The sequence below is a fragment of the Balearica regulorum genome, chromosome 5 (genome assembly GCF_011004875.1).
Source record: "Balearica regulorum gibbericeps isolate bBalReg1 chromosome 5, bBalReg1.pri, whole genome shotgun sequence".
NCBI lineage: Eukaryota > Metazoa > Chordata > Aves > Gruiformes > Gruidae > Balearica > Balearica regulorum.
Window position 1 is genome coordinate 16582856 of NC_046188.1, and position 23925 is coordinate 16606780.

The following is a 23925-nucleotide window of genomic DNA, read 5'->3' on the forward strand; positions in this document are numbered from 1 at the left end:
CTATAAACCCAGCAAGCAGGTGGGAGAGAAGCAGCAGAAAAAGTCAAAATATTTCTCCTCCTCTGAAGTTCTGCCTCTAGGCAAATGTCCCTTCACAGATTTTTCTAATGCTAGGATCTGCTGTGGTTAGTCTGAGTATCTTACTCTGCAAAAAGCTCCAAGGAGAGCGAATGATAGCTTGTTAATAAACCAATTTCACATTAATTCTTTCTGGAGGATGAGCTTTGAAAAGCAATGCTATTTTACAGTTCCTTCCAGTAGATCTAAAAACAAGGCACTTAATAAATAACATTTCAATCTCATCCCATTTCTTAGAGTTGCATTAATAGTCTCTGCTTTAGAGATCAGGGCAGTCAGTGACCTGCTCTGAATCAAATGCTGAATTGGTAAAAGCATTGGGGTAGGAAAAACATGAGTGACTAATTGCCAGCGTGGTCATCTTAGGAAGCTAATGACAAACCTGAGTGACCATAAGACACCTGCTCCCTGGGCTGCGGCAGGAACAGAGATGAGGCACAACTGGAAAAGCCCAGTATCTCCCACCAATTCATGAGCAGAAGGAGGGGAGGACAGGTGTTGCAGCTGGTCTGGCAATGATAGAATAGTTTCAGATCGAAGTAGCTTTCAAAACCAATGCTAAAGGATTGACAGCTGTAAAGCAAAAGTTTCAGGTGCTGCTAGGAAGACTGGCAGTCCTTCTCACAACTGTGTGAGAGGTGGACTTCTAATTTCCAATTTGAGTTTGTGAGAACATTTTTGAGACTTCCAGCTATAATAAACTATTGAGCAGTCAGTCACAGGATCCTACCCTTTAACAACATCAGCATTAAGTCTTACTACATCTTAGTGGTAGAAGGAAGAGCATGGTTTGAACTGTCCCAAGGCAGAGGTATCTCTAGTCTGATCTTCCACCAACAGAACTATACCTGGAAAAGGCTTTTTTCCTTATAGATGGGACAGTATAATAAATGTATTTGTCATATTGCTGCATATTATGGATGCAATGGAGAATTAAGAATGAGAAATGGTCAGTGAAACCCGAAGCTGTCAGTGACAGGCCATTGGTTTATACTGATCACTCCGAGGAGTGGCTGTTCTACGGCACTACAGAGAAAGCTCTGACAAAGAGTTGTGGCTGCCCTTAATGCATAACAATTTTAGCATTGACTATAAACACAGAAGCCCTGCAGGTTTTGTTCAGCCCATAGGCTGATGAAATCTAGGGGACATGAAGGATTTCAGGGCTGGGCTCCATACTAGAGAAGGGAAAGTCCCATTAGTACTGCTGCTTACCCCTGGTACTTTGGCTCATGTTTGAGAACAGGTCACATTAGGAGCAGATGACTCCTGAGATGCAGCCAGGGTGGTGAAGCTTTAATTCGGAGGGTAATTGCTAGCTGTACCCAGGGAAGTTGTCCAAGGGCGCTTAAAGTCAGAGTCCTGCTTACAACCTGGCATTTACTCATTGCCCACTAACTACTGACAGTTCCAGTGTCTTCACTGGCATCAGCAAGCAAGTTACCACTCAGATACTGTGGGCCAGAAACGATAGAGCAAGCAGCTGTTGCTCTGCTGTCTCTACATCTGCCTGACACAGTCATTAAATCTCATCAGCCATTTGGCTTAATGGAAGCAAACCAGCTACAACAGAAGAAGGATTTCGCAGCACAACTGTCTCATGATCTGTAACTGCAGCTATATATTTGCCTTCATAATTAATTTTGTAAGCATTTACATAGAGCTGCAAGAGACTGAGAAATTTAGAAAGCAGTGGAAGAGACAGACCCTTAAAAAATAGAAAAGGGTAATTACTTTCCTCTACAATCATTCTGCTCTTTATGTTCTCTGCTGATGTTTCCCACGGACTATTCATGGTGGTGCTGTAGTGGGACAAAGGCACTGCCTGTTAAGTCAAGCATCCAGCAGAGGCCAGAAGCCCTAATTTTGCTGCAAGCACTGATATCCCCTGTGGCTTGAACACAGCAAATTAACTTCCTCTTGTGGAAAATGTGGGTCCCACTTCAGTGGATGTTCTGCGTTGATTTTTGTGATGTAGGTTGGTACCTAATGCTGTGGCAGTATTAAGCGTTATTTCTATGTTCTGAGTATAAATCCATGTTTGATGTTAATGGATTATTGAGCGCTCTTTTTCAGGACTCCCGTACAGATAGTTGACTTGGCCTTTTTTTTGTGAAACACACGTAGTTCAGCTCATTGGCAGGAGATATTTCGGAATCCTGCCAGTGGAAATCTCACTTCTTAATTAATATTTCCTGAATTCTGTAGCTCTGGATATGTTGCCTCTTGTTTGGGCTAATCCGTATTAAATTCATGAGGTTAACTGAGCTACTCTAGATTTGCACAAGCATAAAAAAAAGTGCAATGTGATGTTTTTGTGTGTCCCTTCTGTGAATGCTCACCAATACGTGTGACTTTAATGTCCTCTTTGCTGTTAGTATTGTGTTTTCTCTCTTTCTCTTGCATCACATAAAGTTTAAGATGTGCATGGCAAAGTGTAAGAGGTATTGAGGCAAGCTGCACTGCAAGGCCTTTTTTCTGGCATGCATCCTCATGGACCCCAAAGTCAGGATCCAAAGAGCATGTTGCAGCTGGGGACATGACTGTTGGCTGGATGAGCTGCAAACTAAGCTCTTTTCTGCTGATGGAGAGCAGAAGGCTGGCTTCTCTCTTCCAGGCACCAGCACTCTTATTTCACTGACAGAAGAGTTACTAACGCAGACCTTCTATACCATACACTGTGAGGAGAGCCGTCAGCAGCTTTGGTGTGAGCATTTGTAACTACCACTTTGTAATTGGAAAATGGACTTGGAAGCAATTGTTTTCTTCTGCTAGAAAGTCAGCAGTGTTTTCCTTCTAGAAAACAACAGTTTGCAGCAGTGAATTTTTGAAGAGAGTGAAATTCTCGTAAAAGAAATCATTTAAGCACCAAGTTCAGTCAACTGCACCACAACCAAGCACCCAGGCTGAGTCCTAGGTCAATGACAACATGGGTGGTTCTCCCTCTCTACCTGGCAGTTTGATGTATTTGAAATGCACCTCCCCAGGTCTTTATTTTTCTGAGTTGCTCTTGTTTGTGTCTTTCAGAAGCGATCTGGAGGTGTGTGCTCATTCCTGCATCGAGTGTGCTGGGCAGCACTACCACTGCAACTGCTCCTCTTGCTCCTCCTGCTCCTGGCCTTCCTCCTGCCCCTGGCAGAGGACACCCACAGCTGCACGCTGGCCAACAACTTTGCTCGATCCTTCAACCTGATGCTGAGATATGAGGGCCCACCTCCAACCTAATTTCTTGGCATGGCACGAGGTGACTCTCAGAAATACAGACGCTTTGTTTTTAACAATTGCAAGTATTGTAGATTTTAGGGCTTCTAACAAGGCTATCATATCAACTGGATAGATCACATAAATGCGACATAAGATTAGTCTACTTTAATCAGGTATTTGAGCAAATTTATTATTTTTACAATATTTTATTATAGTATTTATAATGTGTATATAGAGATTATGTATGTATATGTATGTACATATATATATAAAAATGCACATCTGTGGTCAAACTAACATCTGCCATCCACTCATCCACTGTTTGGAGATAATCCTGCAATGTTTCTACCATCTTTCAACAAGGAATACTGAATGATGGCTTGGTTGCGGGGTTTTTGGGTGATTTTTAAAATCAGATTCTTGTTATTTACAACGCAAGTCAGAATAAGTATGAGAAGATGTTGTCATACACCAGAGTGCAAACTGGAGGGCAGGCAGAGTAGAATCATGTTTGAATATAGTGGTTGAGATTCAGCCCAAGGAAAATTGGGACGATTCTGTCTGAAATCTTGTGGGGGTTTTTCAACTATCTGCATGCAGGAATTGCAGAAGGTAATGGAAATGTTTCCACTGACTTCAGTAGGAGTTGGGGTGGGCCTCCTCTTCTCATTTTTTACCAGATTTCTTTTCCAATTACTGTGTTCTCCAGCCCATCTGAATCAGGGGAGGTTGAATACAGTAGGAAGAAAGATGGGAAAAAATAATATTTTTTAGCATCTCTACAGCAGGAGAACTTTTAAAATCAGGTCATAATTTTCTGAACAAATTTTTGAGCACTGAACAAAACCTTGTATTAGTGATCTTGTCTATAAAAAGGAGCGGGGTTTTTTTTGTTTGTGGGTTTTTGTGTTTGTGTTTTGGCTTTCTTTACTTTTTATAAAGAGGCATTTGGTAATGGATCATAAAGCTTGAACAGTGGGATGCAGCCTGGCTCAGTGTCAACAAAGCAAAAGTCAGAAGTACTTCAATAATACCGCCCTGGAAACAAGATTCCTTCCTACCATGTTTTTATGTTAATGGTTTGTCCAACTGATGTAAACTGATTGTATCAAATACAGTCAAGCATAGATCTCTATATAGTCTAAACTTTAAGGTGATGATGACTTGTAATTTATTTACCTAACCTTATGCCTGATTTATCAATTTTTTGAATGTGCATTTTAACATTGCCTTTTAATGTAAAAGCAGTTCTCACATTACTGTGATGAAACCATTCTTAGTGGTGTTTTACCTAATTTACTCCTGAGAGAAAAGTTAATTTCTAAAATTTTGTGCCATTTCTGAGAGCTATCCCTTCTTGCCTCATCTTTTTAGCCACAGTAGTAATCATGCAAAAAAAAAAAAAAAAATTTAAACAGAGGAAACACAGTTACTTTTCCCATCCTGGCTATTTTGTGGGAGGAGCTTGTCTTCTGGGTATTATTATTAGTATGGTGTATTCAGAGTTGTTTTCCAAATAAGTTCCAAAATAATATTAAATCCGTTGTGCAGGTAAATTATTTAGTAGCTGAGGGACTGAAAGAGGAAGTCGTATTTCTTTAACAAAACGATGAAAGTTTTGCTAAAGAAGGAAACTTGGGTAGAATAGGGAGGTGTATCAGCAAGGAGCTCATTATAGGCACAGAATGAGGGAGAACAGACAGATGTGAAAGACGACTAGCTAAAGATAGAGAAGAGAGGTGTCCAACAATTTATAAAGCCCAAGAAAAGAAGTCATGATGAACAGAGATGACACACAGGCTCTAAGGAGGAAAAATCTCCAAATCTTTTTGATTCCCTCTCCCTGATACACTATTGGTACTATTGTATACTAAACAGCTTTTCTTCAGTAAGGTTTAAAATGGGGCAAATAACAGGGACTCTGCCATGTTCTGAGGGGACTCTTCCAATGCCAGCACTCTGTCACTGTGTTCCTAATAATGCTTCTGACTACACTGGGTTTGCTAGAGTTGGATAAAAATGTTAAATTTCTGCTAAAAGTGAAAAGAAGTGTGGGAACTAGAGAACAGAGAGCAGCAATGGTGAGGGTGTTCAGGTAGAGCACAAGGGGAGTGTGAGGAGGCTGCGCTGATGCAGATTAAAACCTGTCAGGAGGTAGCAGAAGAGATCTAGAGAGCAGGCGGAGGGGGCTGAAAGCAGAAAGGTGAGGAGAGTAGATGTATGCTGATCGATAAGACATTCACATCTAAACAGGAAGCAAAGGAAGGTAAGGTTTGTGATTTCTGTCATGAAGGAGCCAGATGGAGAGGAGCTATAATTCGTCAGAAAATGGGGCAAATGAATTCCTTCTTTGCAACCTTCTTTCTGGTGGCGGAGGATGTACCTCCTTCTCTGCCCTGATTAGCTGTTCAAGAGCCATGCAAGTTCCCACAATACTCCTCTAAAAATTGCTGTCAGCCCTGAGGGAAGAGCCCCGTGGCTGTGCAGCAAGGAGCTAATCATCACATGCATCTCAATTTCACATTAAATGCTCCAGTAGAAAAGAAGTGTGGAGGAAGAGGGACAGTAACAAAACCTGCTGTCTGTGGATGTGTGGATGTGTACTTGTGCATGTACTTTTCAGTGGCATAGCTACATTGCACTTATCGGAGCTTTGCTGAGCTGTACCAGGTGATGAAAGTAAAATGCCGGTGAGAAAGTAAAAATAATGAGGAATAATATAGCCACAAGAGAAAATCAATAGGGAGATAGGCAAGTTTTTTCTATGAAAGCCCAAAATCTCACATCAGATTTCTTTCTGCCCAGACTTTCTGATCTGGATGATTTTTATGGGTTCACAAATGCATTTGACACCACAGGGGTATGCAACTGGGGCGAAAAATTTCTACACAGGGACCATAACAGAACAACTGCATCGTCACCTTGATTTTTCAGTGTTGTGGCAGGTTTAAAAAACCCCACTAAATTAGAAACACACTTTTGCTGCTGGATTTGCATTCAATTTATTCTATAAGTCCCCTGTCTGTAATCTTGGAATTTTTTGCTTTAAATCTCAGCAAATCCATTCTCATTAACTTAAGTAATCTAAATATCTCACATAAGTGATGAATCTTTCTACTTCTTTGCAATAGAAACTATCCAAAGCACAGGACTTTGATGTTCATCTCACTCAAAACAATTTCACTCTTCCATAGTGTCATTGACCTCATCTCTCCAATGCAGGTGTGAGATTTTTCTAAGAAAGCAAGAATTAAAAAAAAATCACAGAAGTGAGCTTGAAATGTAAATACAAAATTTACTTTCTTTTTCATTCTCTTGTTTTTCTTCTGAAAAGTTTGTGATACTGATCCCTGGAAGTGTGTGTAAATATTAATCAAGTCAGTAGTTGGAATAATGAAAACAAACTGCCTGGTTCAACTTCCGGGAAACTGAACAAAGCTCAGATTCCTCAAACACAAACTAAATTATACCATTTCCAAATCAATCCTTAAAATCTTGAGCACTGTCCTTCATGCCTGAATCTTCACTCACACAGGATTTGGGGGTTACACCCTCACTTTTGTGCCTATAAAATCGCCAGCTCATACATCTCTGACATCCATACATAACTGAGAAGTGTTATAGCTCAGCTTTGGATTGGGGCCGCTGCCTTAAGACATCCCTTGCCAGAACGTAGGATTCACAAAACAGATAAGCGTCCACAACTGAGGGCTTGCACTACTTTAATCCAGATCCAACCACTCTCAGAGGGTGCTAAGACCCTATAAAATAGATTGAATATGTTTGACCTTGTAAATTGTGCATCTGGCTCATGCATAAGCCTATACTGCATGCAGATACCCAGCCTGTTCACAGAGCAGAGCTCTTGTGCATCTCTCCAAGCTCTTTTGCCTGCACGATTGGACCCAATATTTGATCGACCACATTAATGACTCTTTAGTGTTGAAGGCAAAATCCTGCACTCCAGTGCCCACGCATTAAAGTAAGAATTCTGCACAGCCCCAAAGGCACACTTCAAACCCAGCATTTGGAGTGAAAGCAAGACTAATTTATAAATTCTAATTGATTTTGTAGCCAGTTGCTTTCAACAGAATTTTCCATGACTGCAATACAGTGAGGTAGAAAATTGCTATTGTATCACATGTCTATTAATAGCCCTTTCTCTGATTCCAGCTAGCAATTTAGATTGTATTAAATATTATTTATATATGCCCTCTCCAGAAAACTCTGTATGAAGAAAACATTCAGTACTATGCACACACATTAAAAACATTTTATTCCCTTGTTAGCACAGAATCTCCAGAGCAATCATGATGTCTGCGAAGTACTAGCTTATTTGCCCTGATGGAGATATACTTACTAAACTCAAACATTTGGGGCTGAAAAGGAAGCTACTAGTCTAACTAATACAACCACCTGAATAATCTGGAGATCACTGAATAATTTGGAGAGCTTTTAGAATGACTTTCTGCTTCTCCTTAATCCTTTTCCCTGGGATAGTTGAAGACCTCAGAGGGAAGAAATGTATCCAAAAAATGGCCACCACTAGATAGGCAGATAGTAATCTCTGCACATCTGAAGAAATAGTATGTTCTCTTTCATTCCTCTAGGACCTAAGGAGTTTGCTCCATATGATCTTCTCTTCAGTATTAAATAGGAAATGTTTTACTTTGATATGTGTGCATACACATCTCATTAACACTAAAGAGATTTGAAGAGTGAGTTCATATACAGGAATTCTTTTAACCTTTGTCAACAAGAGAGTACATTGTCATCTTCTCTGCAGAAAAAAATAAAACCACTCTACGGCAGAGATTCCCAGAGCAAGCAAAACCTTTGGGAACAACTGAAGATTACAGACTGAAATTATCCACCCTAGAAAACTGGAGAAATAGTTTTGCCCTTCAAGAAATGTGCGTATAAATACCCCAATAAACATATCTTTGCCAGGCATCATAGGTGTCTTTTAGTTCATATGTTATGTACCCAGCTGGCTGGAAGAACTGCTTTTGGAGACTTTACTATCCGTTGGACAGTATCAGTTGCTAGTCTGCAGCTGAAAACACGTTTGCCCAATGAACTATATCAGCTTCTTCCAGAGTCACTGGGGGCTCTCAGAGATATTCTTAGTAGTTCTCAGATCATTGACCTGCTCTGAGCCATTACAAGTTTATTGCATTAATCTGTCTGTCAGTGGTTGGCAACTCTCAGAAACCAGTTTATTAAAATACTAAAGATAACGCTGTTGGTACAGACATCACGATTCATTCAGAAACCAATCTTGTTATTTTTTCCATATTTAAACATCATTATCTATTGGTTATACCTGGTTATAAACCCAGCCATAGGTGGTAACTGTGTGGAATATTTTAGGCACAAGGCTTTTTGACTTGCACACGTGTATTTAAGAATTGTGGGTTCATTTCACACTTGCTCAATGGTAAAACAAAACAAAACAAAAGATTCTTGAATGTAGCATTTTCAAAAAAAAACCCCCAGAACATAAAGCACATCATTGGAATAATCTGTCATACAGTTGATTTTTTTATTATCTCTTGTCTATCCAATTTAAACTATGGATATGTGTCTACCAGGGAGATATCAGTAGATCTGGAAAGAAAAGGAATATCTATCAGGAATAGACCAATTCAGGCAGGAGCCTCAATGGCACCTCTGTTACCTAATCTACTTCAGCAATTGCCAGATTGAGCTCATGGTACCTGTGAGCTAACCATCCTCCTCCTAGTAAACCGTGGTTGAGATGGAAGTGCACAGGTGAAGATACAGCATCCCAGTGGAAACAGCAGGAGACATCAGGTCTTCAAAAGGCAGCCTGATATCTCGATGCAAGAGGTGAACCTGTAGGTTTGGCATAATGAGAGCAACCCAGGACTAATGACACAGGAACAAGGGTTTGCTGTCCTGCTCTGCCAGACATTTCGACAGTGACCATCAGCACTGTCCAGTTTCACATCCCTGACTGTGGAAGGACGCTCCCCTCAGAGTGATTCACTCTAGCTGAGATTTGAGCCTTGGAAATGTTTTTTTTTTACTTTTCATTAAATACAGAAGAAACTGCTAAATCAACCCCCTCAGTGACAGATTAGTGGTAGGTGGTAGGTGCTCACGCTCCAGGAGAAGATGCGGGAAATGGTATTGTAGATAGAAAGGTAGTCATGAAGGTCTCTGTCCAATCCTTAGGAATTAGAGATTTATTATAGAACTGAAGTAGGAGGTTTTCTGTTCCTTTGCAAGTAAATGCCAGGTGTTGCCTTTAGTCTTCTGGATTTTGGGGGCGAGCCTGTTCAGTGCCTTACTGAGTGCTAGTGGCTTTCTGGCTTCAGAGCAGTTTATGGCAGCAAGTTCCACATCCTTCTTACGAGTTGTGTGAAAAAGGTATTCCCCTGAATTGGTTTTGAATCAGAAACCTTTTATTTGATTTTCTTTCTTTGGCCCCTGTGTGTTGAATCCGAGGAAGAAGAAAGACCAGCACTAGCCTCTCCAGACCATGCTTTGTGTTTCCTTCTTTTATCAGAGCAGGGCCAGTTTGGCTTTGTCTCCTTCCTAAGTAAATGATCACCAGTCTTTTTCTGCTTCTTTCCATGTTACAGTTCTTCCGCACCCCTGATCATTTCTGTCACCTTTCTCCTAACTGTTTCCACTGCCAGTTCTTCCTCCATATGTAGAGCAAACAATCTAGTCCTGTTTCAATAAATTGAAATTCAATAAATTTCCCCCCCGTTGCAGTTCCTCCTGCAGATGCTCTACCTGTTTCTGCTGCCCCCTGTATCAAAAGAGCCTTCATCAGTATCTGAGGAGACTCTAGCCCTTGCCAGCCGTCTCTTCCAAATCTCCTGGCCGTCTCCTGCCCTCATCTGCCTTCTGTGTTGGCTCAGGGATGTTCACGTGTGCAGATGGGAGTGCAAGGGTGTCACTTGACAAACAATTATTAATAATGAAAGCCTTGCCATTAGCATTGTTCATAGCCTGCCCAGATCCTTTTCTGTTCTCTCTAAGCAGGTTTTGATGTGTAATCCAATTACTGCATGCAGAAAATCGCCCCTTGATCAGCGAGGAGGGCTGGTGTTTCAGTTTCAGCTCTATTATCCTCGCGTTCAGTGCCTGTATGAGTGCTCCCATGTGCTGCCAGGCCTGGGGCCGTGGGCTCCAGGGTGTGTGCCCTTGAGCTGCCAGGAGTCTTTGAATGTTGCTGTTATATGCCCTAATAAGCCAGGACCCTTTTTTTTAAGCTGGAAAAAAAAAAAGCAAGCAAAAGAAAATGGTCACTTTTAACAAACTGATTTCACAACTCATTTATCAAGCCCTCTAGCAAACCATTTATTTTAGCTCCTTTTTGCTCCATCAAAAGCTGCATGTTAAAAGGGAGAGGTGAATTTGGAGAGGCTGGAAACAAGGCAGGCTGTGGTGCCACCCGCCCGCACCGGTGCTTTGCCGGGAGGCCTCCAGCTGCAATTCAGGGGTAGGAGCTGTTATTTTTTCCTGAAGTGACTCCCACCTTCAAAATCAAATTATTTCTTTTGTCAAGTCCAATAAGCATTGAACACCACAGACTTGGTTTCACTACAGATATGAATGAACACCTCTGTGCGGTACTTTCCATTGCCATGAAATATGTATGTATATATATGTATATATACATAATGGGGAGTGTGATTATTGTTCTACTTAAAGAAAGGTGACATTCCACTTCAATGTAACTTTCAAGTGCAGCTTTTAAAAGAAATGGTGTCTTAAAAGGAAGCTGTAAGAGTTTAGAGGTATATGTTTTAATGAGCTTTAATGAGTTTTAATAAGCTTTGAGTTAGGACTTCAGCCTCTAAGGCCAAAAGCACCCAAGACGATTTTCCCATCACCTTCCCAGATCAGACCCTGTAGGAGTTTCAGCTGGGAATCACAGCTTGAGCACTGGCTATTCCTGAAGGTATTTGGATGCTGCATGTACTAAATGCGTGTCTGTTCTCAAACGCCAGCCTCTGTTTTGTACATGTGCCTGACTGAACGAAAAAGACATACCTTCGTCTTGCTCTGAGACCCTGGCTGTCATTTTTGTCTCGGCAGATGTATTCCTTTTGATCAATGTCACTCTTTCCATTTTTTCTTCCTTTTAATTTGTGCTAATTGAGTTTATCGGGTGATTCCAGGAGGGCACGCTCCACTTGCCCAGCCTCAGAGCTTCCCTTCCAGCAACATACCACCTTCTCATTTGTTTACTTGGGTGTACTGGACCACTGTGAAGCAATTGCACAAGCAATAACGCAGGTGTTGCATTTTTCTGTCAATGCCTTTTGTAAGACATAAGACTCCATTGACATTGAAAAGTGGTAGGAGACCCAGAAGCTGTATTGTTGTTTACTAGCAATATAACTGATGGACAGTGCTTCTACAGGGGACCTGTCTTCACTTCTCAAAGCAGCTGGCTGTCTCGGGCCCAATTTAATTAACAAGGCTGGATTATAAACAATCTTGGATCTCTTCACCGACACTCCATCAATCTTGCTTCCATCAGTTTTTGTGCTTTTGTTTAGTTTCAAGCTAGAAGAAAGTTTAAAGAAATGTGCTAAGACTCCTGTATAGAGTGAGTAAATATCCCATATATTTTACAAAAATTACAACAAAATGAAGAGATTTACTCTCACATTGAACAGAATTAATAAGAAGTTCTAACTGATGTATTAAAAAGTTTTTAAAAGAACAGCCTGGACTGACGTTTCTGCAAGCAAACTGTTCTCTGCTTTTAATTTCAAAAATCAGCAAATACTGAGGTACATTTTGCCACCTTCTGTCAGAAGTGACGTGGAACTAAATGTGAGTCCTCCCAAATGGGAGGTTTATTGATGTGGATCTAAATTTCACCAGTATGTCCCATGTTAGATCCCCCGCCTCTGGGCAGAGAGGAAACCTAAGACTGTTCACAAGAGAAACTCATATTGTGAATGGTTTTAAAATTCTTCAGAGCTCCTATCCACTTCCAAATGTCAGTAATGGGGAGGATCAGAAACCTTCTTGTGAACCCTGTGCATTTTGCATTGTGAAATCCTGGCTTGAATTCAGGGCTCCACCTCAGCTTCTTGTAAATGTTAATATTCAAGCAGAACAAAAATGTTAGAGGCAATTACAGCATGAACATCTCTTCTTGTTTATGTATAGTAGCTGATAGCAGAGTCTGTAATAATAATCTGTGTTTATACATGTGCTGGTCAATGTAACAGTTGGGTACAAAATACCTTTTCACTGTCAGAAGAAAATAACTGGATTGATGTCACTTTTTGCTTGTATGAATGTAATTATTTGCCTTGCAGGGACCACTTCCACTTTTGTCATGTTATTTATGACTTTTAAATACATTTGTGATAAATTAGGCTCGTTTCTAAGGTAAACAATACTGGAGCCAAGCAGCTGTCTCTGCACATGTGCATGTTATCACAGCTGATATCAAGTCCAAGTCAGACTCCTTGTCTTGCTTGGACCTTACCTTAACCTTTCTGGCTTATTCAGGGGAATGCGGACCAGTCTATTTTCTTATTAAAAATGCAACTTTTTGAAAAGCTGAACTTATTTTTTAAATCCTTTCTTTTTACAACTCTTGATTCAGAAAGACTGTAATAATCATATTTTTCTAAACTACCAATCGCTCGTGTTGGGAAATAATATATAGATATATTTTTTATTCTACAGATTTCCATGTAGTTTTGAAACTCTTTGTTTTCATATATAAACTCCTATTTGCTGGAATTATCTCAAAAAGCTGTAAGCTTCTGTATATTGACTCTATGAAATTGTATAAAAATGCAGCTGCATAAAAAGACTGACTTTAGTTTTTTATCTAAATTGTCAGAGCTAAGTCATCCTTAGTGTTATTCCATGCAAGATGTACGGAAAGAAATCAGGTCATTGTTTCAAAAGGCTGGACAGCGTTACGTGACACTTCCTAAAAAGTCTCAACTGAAAGTCAGGAGAATTTATCCTAGAAATGCTGCCATTTCGGGGCCTGATTCTATAGTTTATTCACACTGTTTAGGACCTCATTTCACAAGTACTCCCATAAAATTTCACGGGAAATATTAAAAACAAGAGCCTGTGATGTGTGAATAGCAGTGATAGAATAAGGCCCTTTTCTGATAACGAACGGGACCTTTTAACAAGTTCAGAGGTTAGCTTTTGAGTACTTCAGGGCAACTACTTGTGTTCTTTTCTGTGCTGTGGACTCCTCCTGTGTATTCTGGATTTATTCCATAGCTGAAATGTCAGATTAAATTGATGGAGGCCCTGTGCGCAGATGAACATAATAGAAGGCTGCAGTGAAATATTGCAGAAAATGGCCTGATTTCATTCTTCAGAACAACAGTTGAAGTCACCCACAGCCTTGGCTTCTCTGCACCTGTGAAGCAGAGGCCTTTGGTTTGTACCTTGGTCGTGGCGTAACATGGAAGGATTTCTGCTCTCTGCCTGGAAAATACTGTCTGTTCCTCAACCTTGTCAGAAGCATAATATTTTGTCAAGTTAAAAAAAAAAATAATCTGATTCTGCAAGTCTCATCTGGGAGTTAAAGGCAGCTGGGACCTTCTGTGATCAGGCCCTGTTATTCTAAATGTTTATCCCTCGATGACAAGTAAAATATGATGTGGCTTTGCTGTTTGCAAGTAGGATAAAGAGACTGGAAATTCATCACCCCAAGCCCTAGCCTTGAGCCTGTTTTGTGATGCTCCACTGTTACCAATGAACTAGGTTGAATCAGATTATAAAATCAGAGTATTTTATTGCATGTGTCTTTTTTTCTAATGAAAAAATAGTTGTATTTGATGTTGCAGTCATAATGCAGTAAATAAACACATATGTATTTCTTTTTAAGGACTTTTAAATTATTCTGGGGGGGGTGGTTTCACATTTTTGTTGTGCCTGTTTCTTACCATCGTAGTATTTGGGCTGACCTAGAAACACCCAGAACAAGTGAAGCAAGGATATAATTTGCTCCTGCCTGTCTGCTCATGTACCACTGGAAGAAGGTTGTGCTGAATGTCCCTACTTCACTCTAGCCCTGTAAGATTTCACAGAAAATGTCAGCTTCTCTGTAAGACCGTGCAGTTGTTTGAACAGAATTCTACCAGACGCAAAGAAAATGTGAATTTGCTAAATCGTAATTATGATGCAGTATGATTTCTTACAGCATTAGCCTCTGACACTCTCTCTCTGTGGGGTTGCCCTCAACCCCAAACTTGCTAAGATAAAGGGGAATTTTTTGAGAACTTCAGGTTTCAACACCAATCATATGTAGTGAGTGAGAAGCGCATTAGTTGATTTCTGCACCACTGATTTCTCTGAAAAGTAAAGTAATCACTGCAGAATGTATGTGTGGATGCACAACTCTCATTAGCATCCAAGTAATTGCTGGTTTCTTTCCTGAATCTTTATGAGACAGAGTCTGCCAGGATCTCTGACATCAAAGGGCTCTACAGGCAGTTACTTTTGGAGGAGTGGAAAACCACTACAATTTTCTGGTGAACCTGTGGGCTTGGTTGCCTGTTGGTTTCATGAACACACTGAGCTTTATCCAGGTCTTTGACTTCCTCCAGGTTTTTGGACCATGCGGTCCTGTGCCTTTCTATGAGCTGTCTCCTGCTAAGCCTCCAAAAGTACAAATGCAGACACTTTAGCTGATCATAGCGGTGTCGAGATCAGAGCAGCAGCTCAAATCCAGAAGAGAATGGGGTAAAACAAGTCCAGGGCTGTAGGAAGAGCAGACTGTGATGGTGGGACAGTGACATTCCCGTAAGGGCTACAATCAGTGCACAAAAAAAATTATGTTCTTCTTTTTTCTTTTTTTTTTTTTTTGTCCTTTGCAATGCATTTTTTCATCTTGCAGTTCATTTTTTGTGGAGCCAGAAAGTAGGCTTCTTTGTGTATATATCAGGCCTCTTCTTCTGGAACCAACAAAGAGACTGGGGACTTGATTTTGTCCCAGACACTGTACATAGACCAGGAAAGACTGTCGTTCAGCAGGGAGGAAAGTGCCTAAGAATAGTTAAAAGACCTCACACTTGTGTGGTGAATTAATATTTTGTTGACCAGGTTCAGACTGCAAACAACTCTACAGCTGATTGGTGGGAGTTGAGACAGTGAAGAAGAATTATTATAAACACTTTTAGAGGACAATTAAATACTCCAGGCAGTTACAAGTCTCTTAAGTCATATATGAGTAGAGAAACACCTGTTACAGATAGCAACCCTACCGCTAGAGGATGGAAATATCTGTTTAGGTTGTAGCAGCAAAAGGTGGCAAGTTCAATAAATAAAAATAATAGGGTAAGACCCTCAAGTGGAGTAAATCAGCGTAACTTCATTGAAGCTTTTGGAACTAAGTCAATTTACAGCAGTAAGAATCTGGCTTGTAGTCAACAGGGATTTTACAGAATACTTAAAACCTCTCCATTTAGAGTCCTCCTCTGCCTTATGCCTGTGCACTAAATTGTACCCGCATGAAAGTCCTCACTGGTATAACGAGGTCATTTCGGATGTGAGCGTTCATTATATGCTTAGGTAAATTAAGGGAAAAAAATACGTCATTAGCAAAGTCTTAAATAAAAAAGGATGGAGCAAGGTTACCGAGTGAGAACTATTTAAATAAAATCAATCTCAGCCCTGGAGAGTTAATGGGGAGTGGCTTTCTACGGAAAAGGGCTGATGGTGTGTTGATGCTGCACGTAGAAGCTGAGCACTACGGCCATGAGAGATTAAAAGCAGGGACTGAGGGGTTTTCTGGGTTAATATTTCAAGCTTTCTAAATTTCATTCTGTGACATACCATGAATGCAGCCTTGGTTTCCAGCTGCAGAAAAACGCTCTGATAAACACATATTGCTGGAGCAAATGAAACTGAAGGCTCATCCGGTTTTACCGTAGCACTCGTGGCATTAAGAGGGATTGTAATATAATCCTCTTCAATGAATAACCCTAGCAGATGTTATCAGGGTTGCTCTGTACGAGCCGTGGACCTTTTGCTAGAACTCCCTCTGTGGAAGTCCAGTTCATAAATTGTCCTAATGGGCTGCCTGCCTCGTCCCGCTGCTGCGGCAGCATGAAAGGAGGTGGTTACCAGCGGCCTTGAAAGCCGGCATTATTCCCATCTGGTTTGCATTACAATACTGCTAAATATTTCATGCTTTTTGTTTTACAAACAAATAAGAGCAGAACTAATCTTTTTTGTTTAATGTTCCTTGATTGACGTTTGAGCAGGGGAAAAAAAGTTTGGGGTTTGTTTTGATTTTTTTTTTTTCATCCGTTCTTAACGTGGCTCTGCAAAAGCTTTTAATGGAAGATAGAGCAGATCGCCGTCAACTTTTCTGGTGGGCTTTTTATGGCACCATTGATACAGGAAAAGATACAGGGGGAAATCCAGATGATGGATGTGCTGTTCAATCAGCTGGGATTTCTTTGCTTGCAAGGAGATAACTCGATGAAGTGCAAACAGAGACAGGGAGCAGACGTTGACTGCTTGTCAGCTATATACAGAACTATCTCTGGCTGGGGCTGCTGGAAAACACAGCAGCTATTAGTACCCCTTTGCCCTTTCACAGCGCCCTGTCAGAGGGTCCCCAAGCACTGCAGCAAGAGCCGTCCATTAAACCCAGAGCAACCAGTCTGTTTAGTCACCCCCGCTTTACAGGGAGGGGAACGGCAGCCCTGGGAGGATTCAGCCGGCATTTTAACCTCCCGGTTCCCTAAACTCCCGCTGAGGTGGATGAGCGAAGGCATTCCCACGGGCACTCGGCGTCTGCGGCAGTGGGGGCTGCCTCTGCCGCGGTGGGACCCACCTCCACGCAGGGACCTTCATCCATGGGGCAGAGGCGGGGGCAGAGGCGGGGGGCGGTCAGCAGCCCCCCTGGGGTGCGCGGTCTCCCCTCAGGCGCCCGCCTGTGGAAATGCCGAAGGTTTCAGGTGGTTTCCTTGCAATCCAAAGCGAGTCCCGACTCAGAGCAGGGCCTCTCGGCTGATGCTTCTCCACTCAGGCGGTTTATCTGGCGTTTGGACAAATATCTGCATTGGGGCGCCCACCGGGCTGTGTTAGCTGTGAGGCCTAATCGCAGGGTGGGATGAAAGGTATGAAGTGTCGCTCAGAAAGGGCTAAATACTGAGAAAAGGTAAATATTCACTCTCTCAGCCTGTTGCAGCTTGGCCATGCAACGGGGTGACGGTGCGTCAGTGCGGATAGTTAAATCACCATACTACATTTGACCATGCAGTAATATTTTTTTATATCATTGCACAAACAGAACCGGGTTTGTCCAATTCACTCTTGAGATGAATTCTCCACAGTTAACTGCAGGATGAATTTTTCCCTGATGGCTGATGCATCAATCATCCCATCCCTTCCTCCCGTAACCGCTGGCCTGGATTCAGAGCCAAAAGCGAGTCTCGGGGACTGACTCTAATGCCTGCCTGCAAATAAGCTTTATGAGTTATGCTGAACAAGACACCCAAGCAGTAAAATTATATACTGCTTGCTATATTATGTTTCTTATTTTTCTAGCATTTTCCTCCTGAGGATCTCAATGCTCACTGCAAGGTTTAACTAATTCTCAACAGTCATCTGTGAATTAAGTTCTTTTTGCTAATTGCAGCTATACTATTGCTAGAGCAGAAGATTGCTGTTCTTGAGCATCTCTCTACAATAGCACACGATAGTTTCACTCAGGATTGTAAAAATAAATTGTAACTTGTAACTGCCGTAGTTCCTTGCATTCAATCATTTTCATTGTCAATTTTGACATTCCACTTAAAAAATTTCAAATCCAGGAATAGTAAATGCCGAGTCATAAAAGCTTAGGAAATGGGTCGAATCCAGAGTGCAAGGCAGCATTACAGTGTCTGATCTGCTGTCTCTGATAATACCCTCACAAGACAAGGGTCTCTTTTTTTTTTTTTTTTTTCATTCCTAAACAAATGAATTGCAGCATGTATGAAATCTCCCGAGGCCATCTGTGACTGTAATTCATTTACCCACCGTATTATGGAACAGATTTTTCCAGTGAGTTCAAAACTTGGGAAAGTGGAGGGGGGAGGCAATAGTATGATGAGAAGGATCTGTGATCCATATCTAAAAATAAAAATATTATTCAATTGTCATATTTGATGGATAAAGTGTCTGACGCACAAGGCGAAGCCATAGCAACTAGATAAATATGTTTTAAACATTTAATTTTGATACATTAAGAATGAGTTGGAGCAGGGGTTTATCGACGCTGAAATTAAGCAGACATTTCTAAGTTCCTAAAAGCCCCTGATTTTGTTTAGCTTGGAAGAAATTTTGCTGTAGATAACTTGGAAGCATAAGGGGAAGTTGGACTTGGTGCACAAAGGAGCAGCTCTGACAGGTCACGACTAGCAATTACCTTTCTTCTTCATTTGCTACTTTCCAAGTGCCAGCAGCCCCTACCTGATTTGCGTTAGACCACACGAGGCCCCTTGGCAAACCTACAGACCCTTGGCTTCTGCTTTCAAATTGAAATTAGTACGTTCATTTATGACCTTAGCTGCTACAAAAATATTTTTACATATAAGGCGCTCTCAATATATCTGTAGTGCTGTTAACATTCAGTAATTGTAATTAGTAACACATCCTCATGAACAGCCAATTAGTTATGTGGCTGTAAGCGTCAGATTTCCTCCCCAAATAATTCCAAGGAGGTCGCCGAAGTTACAGCAGGAATGAATTCAAGCCCACGGTGGCTGGCAGGGTTAGTGTTTACACTGCATGTCGCGTTGGTACCCACCGAAGGGTTTTACCTTCTGCACCAGGTCCTGTGTTTCTTCATAAAATGACACTATGCAGAAGAGGGAAACAGTACAAACTTCTAAAAAGTGTTTTCTGTAGACATCTGACCAAGAGTTATGGCTGAAGGAGGAAAACATTCACAGCCATGCAGTAATTAGGGGCCTGTATCTGGGCAGAGCAGGGTGGAAAGAAGGCGAGAGAAGGAGCGATACGCCGGAGGAGCGTTTTAGCTTGCCCTGAGTCTGAAATCAAAAGGCACTGCACCAAGCCTTTCGCCCGCCGTCCCTGGGACTCCTAAGCGCCAGCGTCAACTTTTTCCTCCTAACATATCAGGCCCTGAAATACCTTTCTTCTGAGCCAGTGCAGAAGTGAGGAAGACACACACACACCACTTTCTTTTTCCTCCTCTTCAAAGGATTGCAAAAGCACTCATCTCACCTAGCTCACCCCGGCGCTGTGGGGCATAAACTGAGCAGGGGCTGGGGAACAGCAGGTACAGCTGAGCATTAACAGCCCAGCTTCCAGCCTCTGGAGAAGGATTCGCAGCTCTGCAGTTGTGCAAAGCAAGCCAAGCGTGCTTGCTTGGGGGCTGAGCGTAGCCTAACGCTGCTAATACTGCTTTCAACATGACCATCACAGCCCATTAAGGATGAAGTAGCTGCAGATTGTATTTCTTTTTTGCTCATGCCTTCACATCTATAGCAGATAAAATACTTTGCAGGGTGCCTGTAATGCTGAGTGTAGCTTTTTGATTGGGATTTATACAATATTGGCAAAACATTCAGTGACAGGACATGGATTACACCAGCAAAACTGCATCTTTTTAACAACATTATTTATTTTTCCAGTGAAGAACTAAGACATATTGGGAGAAATATGCTTTACTGGTACAACTATATCTATGCAACAGGCTTTTTTTACATGCCTGTATATATATATATATATATATATGCTCCATGATATGTGTGATCAGCAACATTTGTAGCATTGGACGTGCCTTAGTGAATGCAGACACTAGGCAAGAGGTTAGTAAGTAAAAGCAGCTTAGGCTCCTCTCTGTCTCAGCTCTGCTCGTTGCTCTTCAAAAGCTAGGGAAGATGATGAGAAATGTGACCTCTTTGGCATTATAATTTAATTTACACAGGGTGGCAATTTGGTCCCAGAAAACTGAAATCAAATTCAAAGAAAACCAAAAACTGTCCAAGGCAAAACCAAGGAAATGGAAATAAAGGAAAGATGCAGCAGCAAGGTTAAAAAAAAATAATTTATGTATTGACAACAAAAAAGGTGAATGACAAATGAAGTCACAGCTTTCTAACAAAGGGGAGAGGAAAGCGGGGCGAGCTGCAGATGGAAATGCTGCGTCAGGTGACAGAGCAGGGACCGGGCTGGGAGCAGGAACGGGAGCGGGAGCGGGCAGGAGGGGGTACACACGGTGCTGAGCTCGGGGCTGGTCCAGCGCCAGGGTGGCACAGAGGTAACAGCTTAATGCCACAACGGGCCTTGTGCGGAGGCACCGGACGGGGCCGAGATCTCTGTTCTGCCTCCAGCTGGGTCACGGATGTCCTCTGGTCGCTGCAGGAACCAGGGTGAAATCCTGCTGTTCCGGGAAATCACTGCCAAAACTCCCCTTGGCTTTTACTGATTTCACAGTGCAGTGGCGATTCTGCTCTTTGGGAATTTGGTTCACAAACGTGGAGAGGAATTTGGGGGAGGCTGATATTTTCCATGGCCAGCTGTGGGTACCCGAGACCCACGAGAGGCAGGACCTATGGCTGGAGCAAAGGCACAGCCTCAGGCATGGCCACATGCTCCGCAGGGCATGGGAGCCGCATCCTGCTGCTGCCGGGGGGTGCTGGTGCCACCTTCCATCCACCCCGGACAGCTGAGGTGTGGTGAGACCTCCAGGAGCCGATCTGGAAAGAGGGGATAAACAGGACTCCGCAATGCTTCCTATGGGTCTGATGAAATTCTCGCCCCAGCTATGTGCCCTGAGCAGCGCTGGGTTTCCCAAGGGGAGAGGAGGCAGCAGGGCAGCAGCCTGGGCAGCCGGGCTCCAGCCTGGGCACAGCTGTCAGCCTGGAGGGGCACGGCCACACCAGGATCTGCTGACCACGCTTTGGCCTGTTTCCTCGGAGATGAGCAGAAAAGCAAAATGCCTTCTGCTAAAAATCATGTCTAGAAATACTTCTTAATAACATTTCTAATCAGGAGTCACATTGCTTGTGGTAAGAAATTCCAAACTAATCTTCTTCCATGTTGTCACTGTCTTGCTGTGTTTGGCTCTCCAGCTCTCGTTCGGCAGCTAGCCGTGAGGAAGAGGGTTCCTGGCACAGGGGGATGCCCGATCCCCTGCAGAAGAGCCAACCTAGCCCCTCTCACTGCTGGCAGGCAGGCTGGCAGGGAACCAGCGAGGTTGGTCTCCATCAGACATTTGGCAGAACTAACCCATACCCACAGGATCCTTGTAACCAGCAGTTTTCTAATGGCTCCATTTTCCCTCCAAAACCATCTCGGCAGTGCTGTACTGCAAGGCTGAGGCCAATAGAAATTGGCTTCTGACCATGCCTGCTGCCAGACAGCATCCACAATGCCGTGTCTTTGCCTCCTGGGCTGTCTCCAGCTGCCTTGGATGGTCCCAGCCCTTCCTTCAGCCCCTGCTGAGGGGTGACGGTGAGGGGCAGCGTGGCTACCTGCCAGCAGCATGGTCCTCTCCAGAGGGCACCTGTCAAAGCTTGAGAAAAGCTAGAGGGAAAGGTTCATCCTAGAATAGGGTTAAATTTCTGCATGAACATGGTCAACCTCTGCTACTTCCTGCCTTGCTGGCAAGGCAGCCGGCGTGTCTGGGTATCTCCTTTCGCTTCAGAGCAGTCCTGAAACTTGAGGTTTCATCCCAAGATGAGCAAGCTTGGCCGCTCTTGTCTCCCTGGGGCCAAATTTTGAGAAGAGCTGTTCCTGCTCCCGTACGTGGTGCCCTTTCTAATGGAGATGAGCGGTTCGTATTTGATCTTGATTAGAAGCCTTGCCTTGCCTGAGTTATTTTTATGGTATTTAACCACCAGTCATCCACCTTGGTTTTGCTGTATGAAGATTTAAATGTAGCAATTAGAAAGAGCTGACAGAGCACCACAATATTTTGTGTTCAGTTTGGTGGCTCTTTCCCCTACCTGCCTGATGTCGCAGGGTGCGTTACCCTATGAGATAGCACGGGTAATGCAGATGGGAATGGCCAATCCATTCATTGCCGGGCAATTCCTCCAGGACAGGAAAAAGGTGTTTAATTTCTTATGACAGAAAGCAGGGTCATGAGAAGAAGACTCATGTTAAGCAGGAGGAGGAGAAATGTAAGCATTTCCTTTGGTGCCACTTTCTTCCCAGCCTCTGAAAATGGAAGTCAACGTCTTGGAGAGATCAAGTTGGTAATCCAAGGCAGCACCGCACTACTGTGAACACAGGTTTCATGCTATCGGTATCTGTAGCTGGATGTCACATTGCTCTGGATGTCTTTGCCTAAACTTGGGGAAAAACTTGGGTTCAATAAAAATTGATGCTAGTTGTGTTAGGGCACAGCCACCTCTTTCTTGCATTTGTGCAAATCCATTGATAACTGGAGAGAGAAGCCAGAACATTTCTACTGGCTTCTAACTTCTTCTACAGGTATCTAACTTCTAACAAAAATCACACTCTGGCGTGCGTGCCGTGCTGCTCACTCTCTGCTCAGATGAGCACAGGCAGAAGTGCCATCAGCTGGCAGAAAAAGGACCACTTCTATTTTTAAGCCCGTTCATGTTAGCATCTTAGCTGTGAGGAGCCTGGGTGGCCAGGCGGCGGTGAGAAAAGCCGGACAGTCTCACAAGCAGAGAAGTCCACGAGGTCTGCAGGTCAGGGTGACATGCCTGGGAGCCTGGGAGCCTCACAGAGGCGCGTTCCCATGGTGCTGGACACTCACTCAGAAGAAAGGTGCCAAATGAGAGGGGCTGGGACTGGACTGCAACCCGCAGAATGACAGGTTATCTGATTTTTTATTTTTTTGTTATGTTTTGGAGGACTTGGCTAAGACGACCCTCCTTGGAGAGCCCATGTCCTGACTTTGGATGCAATCAAGTTTATATCTCCACTTTGCACTATTGCTCTAGGGAACTCTTTTGGGGGCACATGTGTGTGCACGCACACACGAGGCTATGCATGTTTCCCAAAGGAAAGGGGCAGGCTCCATTTCCTCTGCCCCTTTCATACCATGCCCTGAAACATTTGCGTTTAAATTCCATCACATGGTGCAAAACCTCTTCTGTTTCAACTGGCCAAAACCAGCTGCTATTTCTTCTTTAGTTTGAAATAGCGAACCAAAACAGTGTTTACTTTAATTTTTAAGAGTGTCACAGATAATCTGTGGGATGGAGTCCTCATTTTCCATGCACTCGAAAACCACCGAGAGTCACGCACAGCTGTTGGTAGTACAAAAAATGAAATCAAGTTGCTCAGCTCAGACAAAAGCAGATAAAAGTTCTGTGTGTTTTCCTGTAAGAAAAAAAGGAGGAAGGGATGAGGAGAAGAATCTTAATATAAAAGAAATGTGAGGATTTCGGAGACTCACAGGAGGATAAAAGAATCTGAAATCTGCTGGTAAAGAGGGATCTGTTGCCTTCCTGAAGCATGGGGATCTAATTACTCTTTCCCCTCCGCCTTCATTATAAAGCAGCTATTGCAGAACATAAATGACCTTGTAGACTCACGAGATATTCCTGCCAAAAAGCGTATCCATTATCAAGTAATACATTTTCTGCTTGTGTAGTTCCAGTGTGCTCTTTTGAAAAGCAGTAAGTTCTCTTCTGACTCCCTTATCACATTTCAGGA

General features: G+C 42.7%; 1 protein-coding gene across 6 annotated transcripts in view; it reads left to right on the forward strand.

The window, feature by feature from the left end:
* Positions 1–14151, forward strand: part of SYNE3 (spectrin repeat containing nuclear envelope family member 3) — an 84305-nt gene extending 70154 nt beyond the window's left edge. For all 6 annotated transcript variants that reach the window (XM_075753626.1, XM_075753627.1, XM_075753624.1 and 3 more), the window contains exon 18: positions 3106–14151. In XM_075753626.1, coding sequence (XP_075609741.1) covers positions 3106–3303 — 198 coding nt within the window. In that variant the 3' untranslated portion in view covers positions 3304–14151. The remainder of the gene's footprint in view (positions 1–3105) is intronic.
* The last annotated feature ends 9774 nt before the right edge of the window (positions 14152–23925 follow it).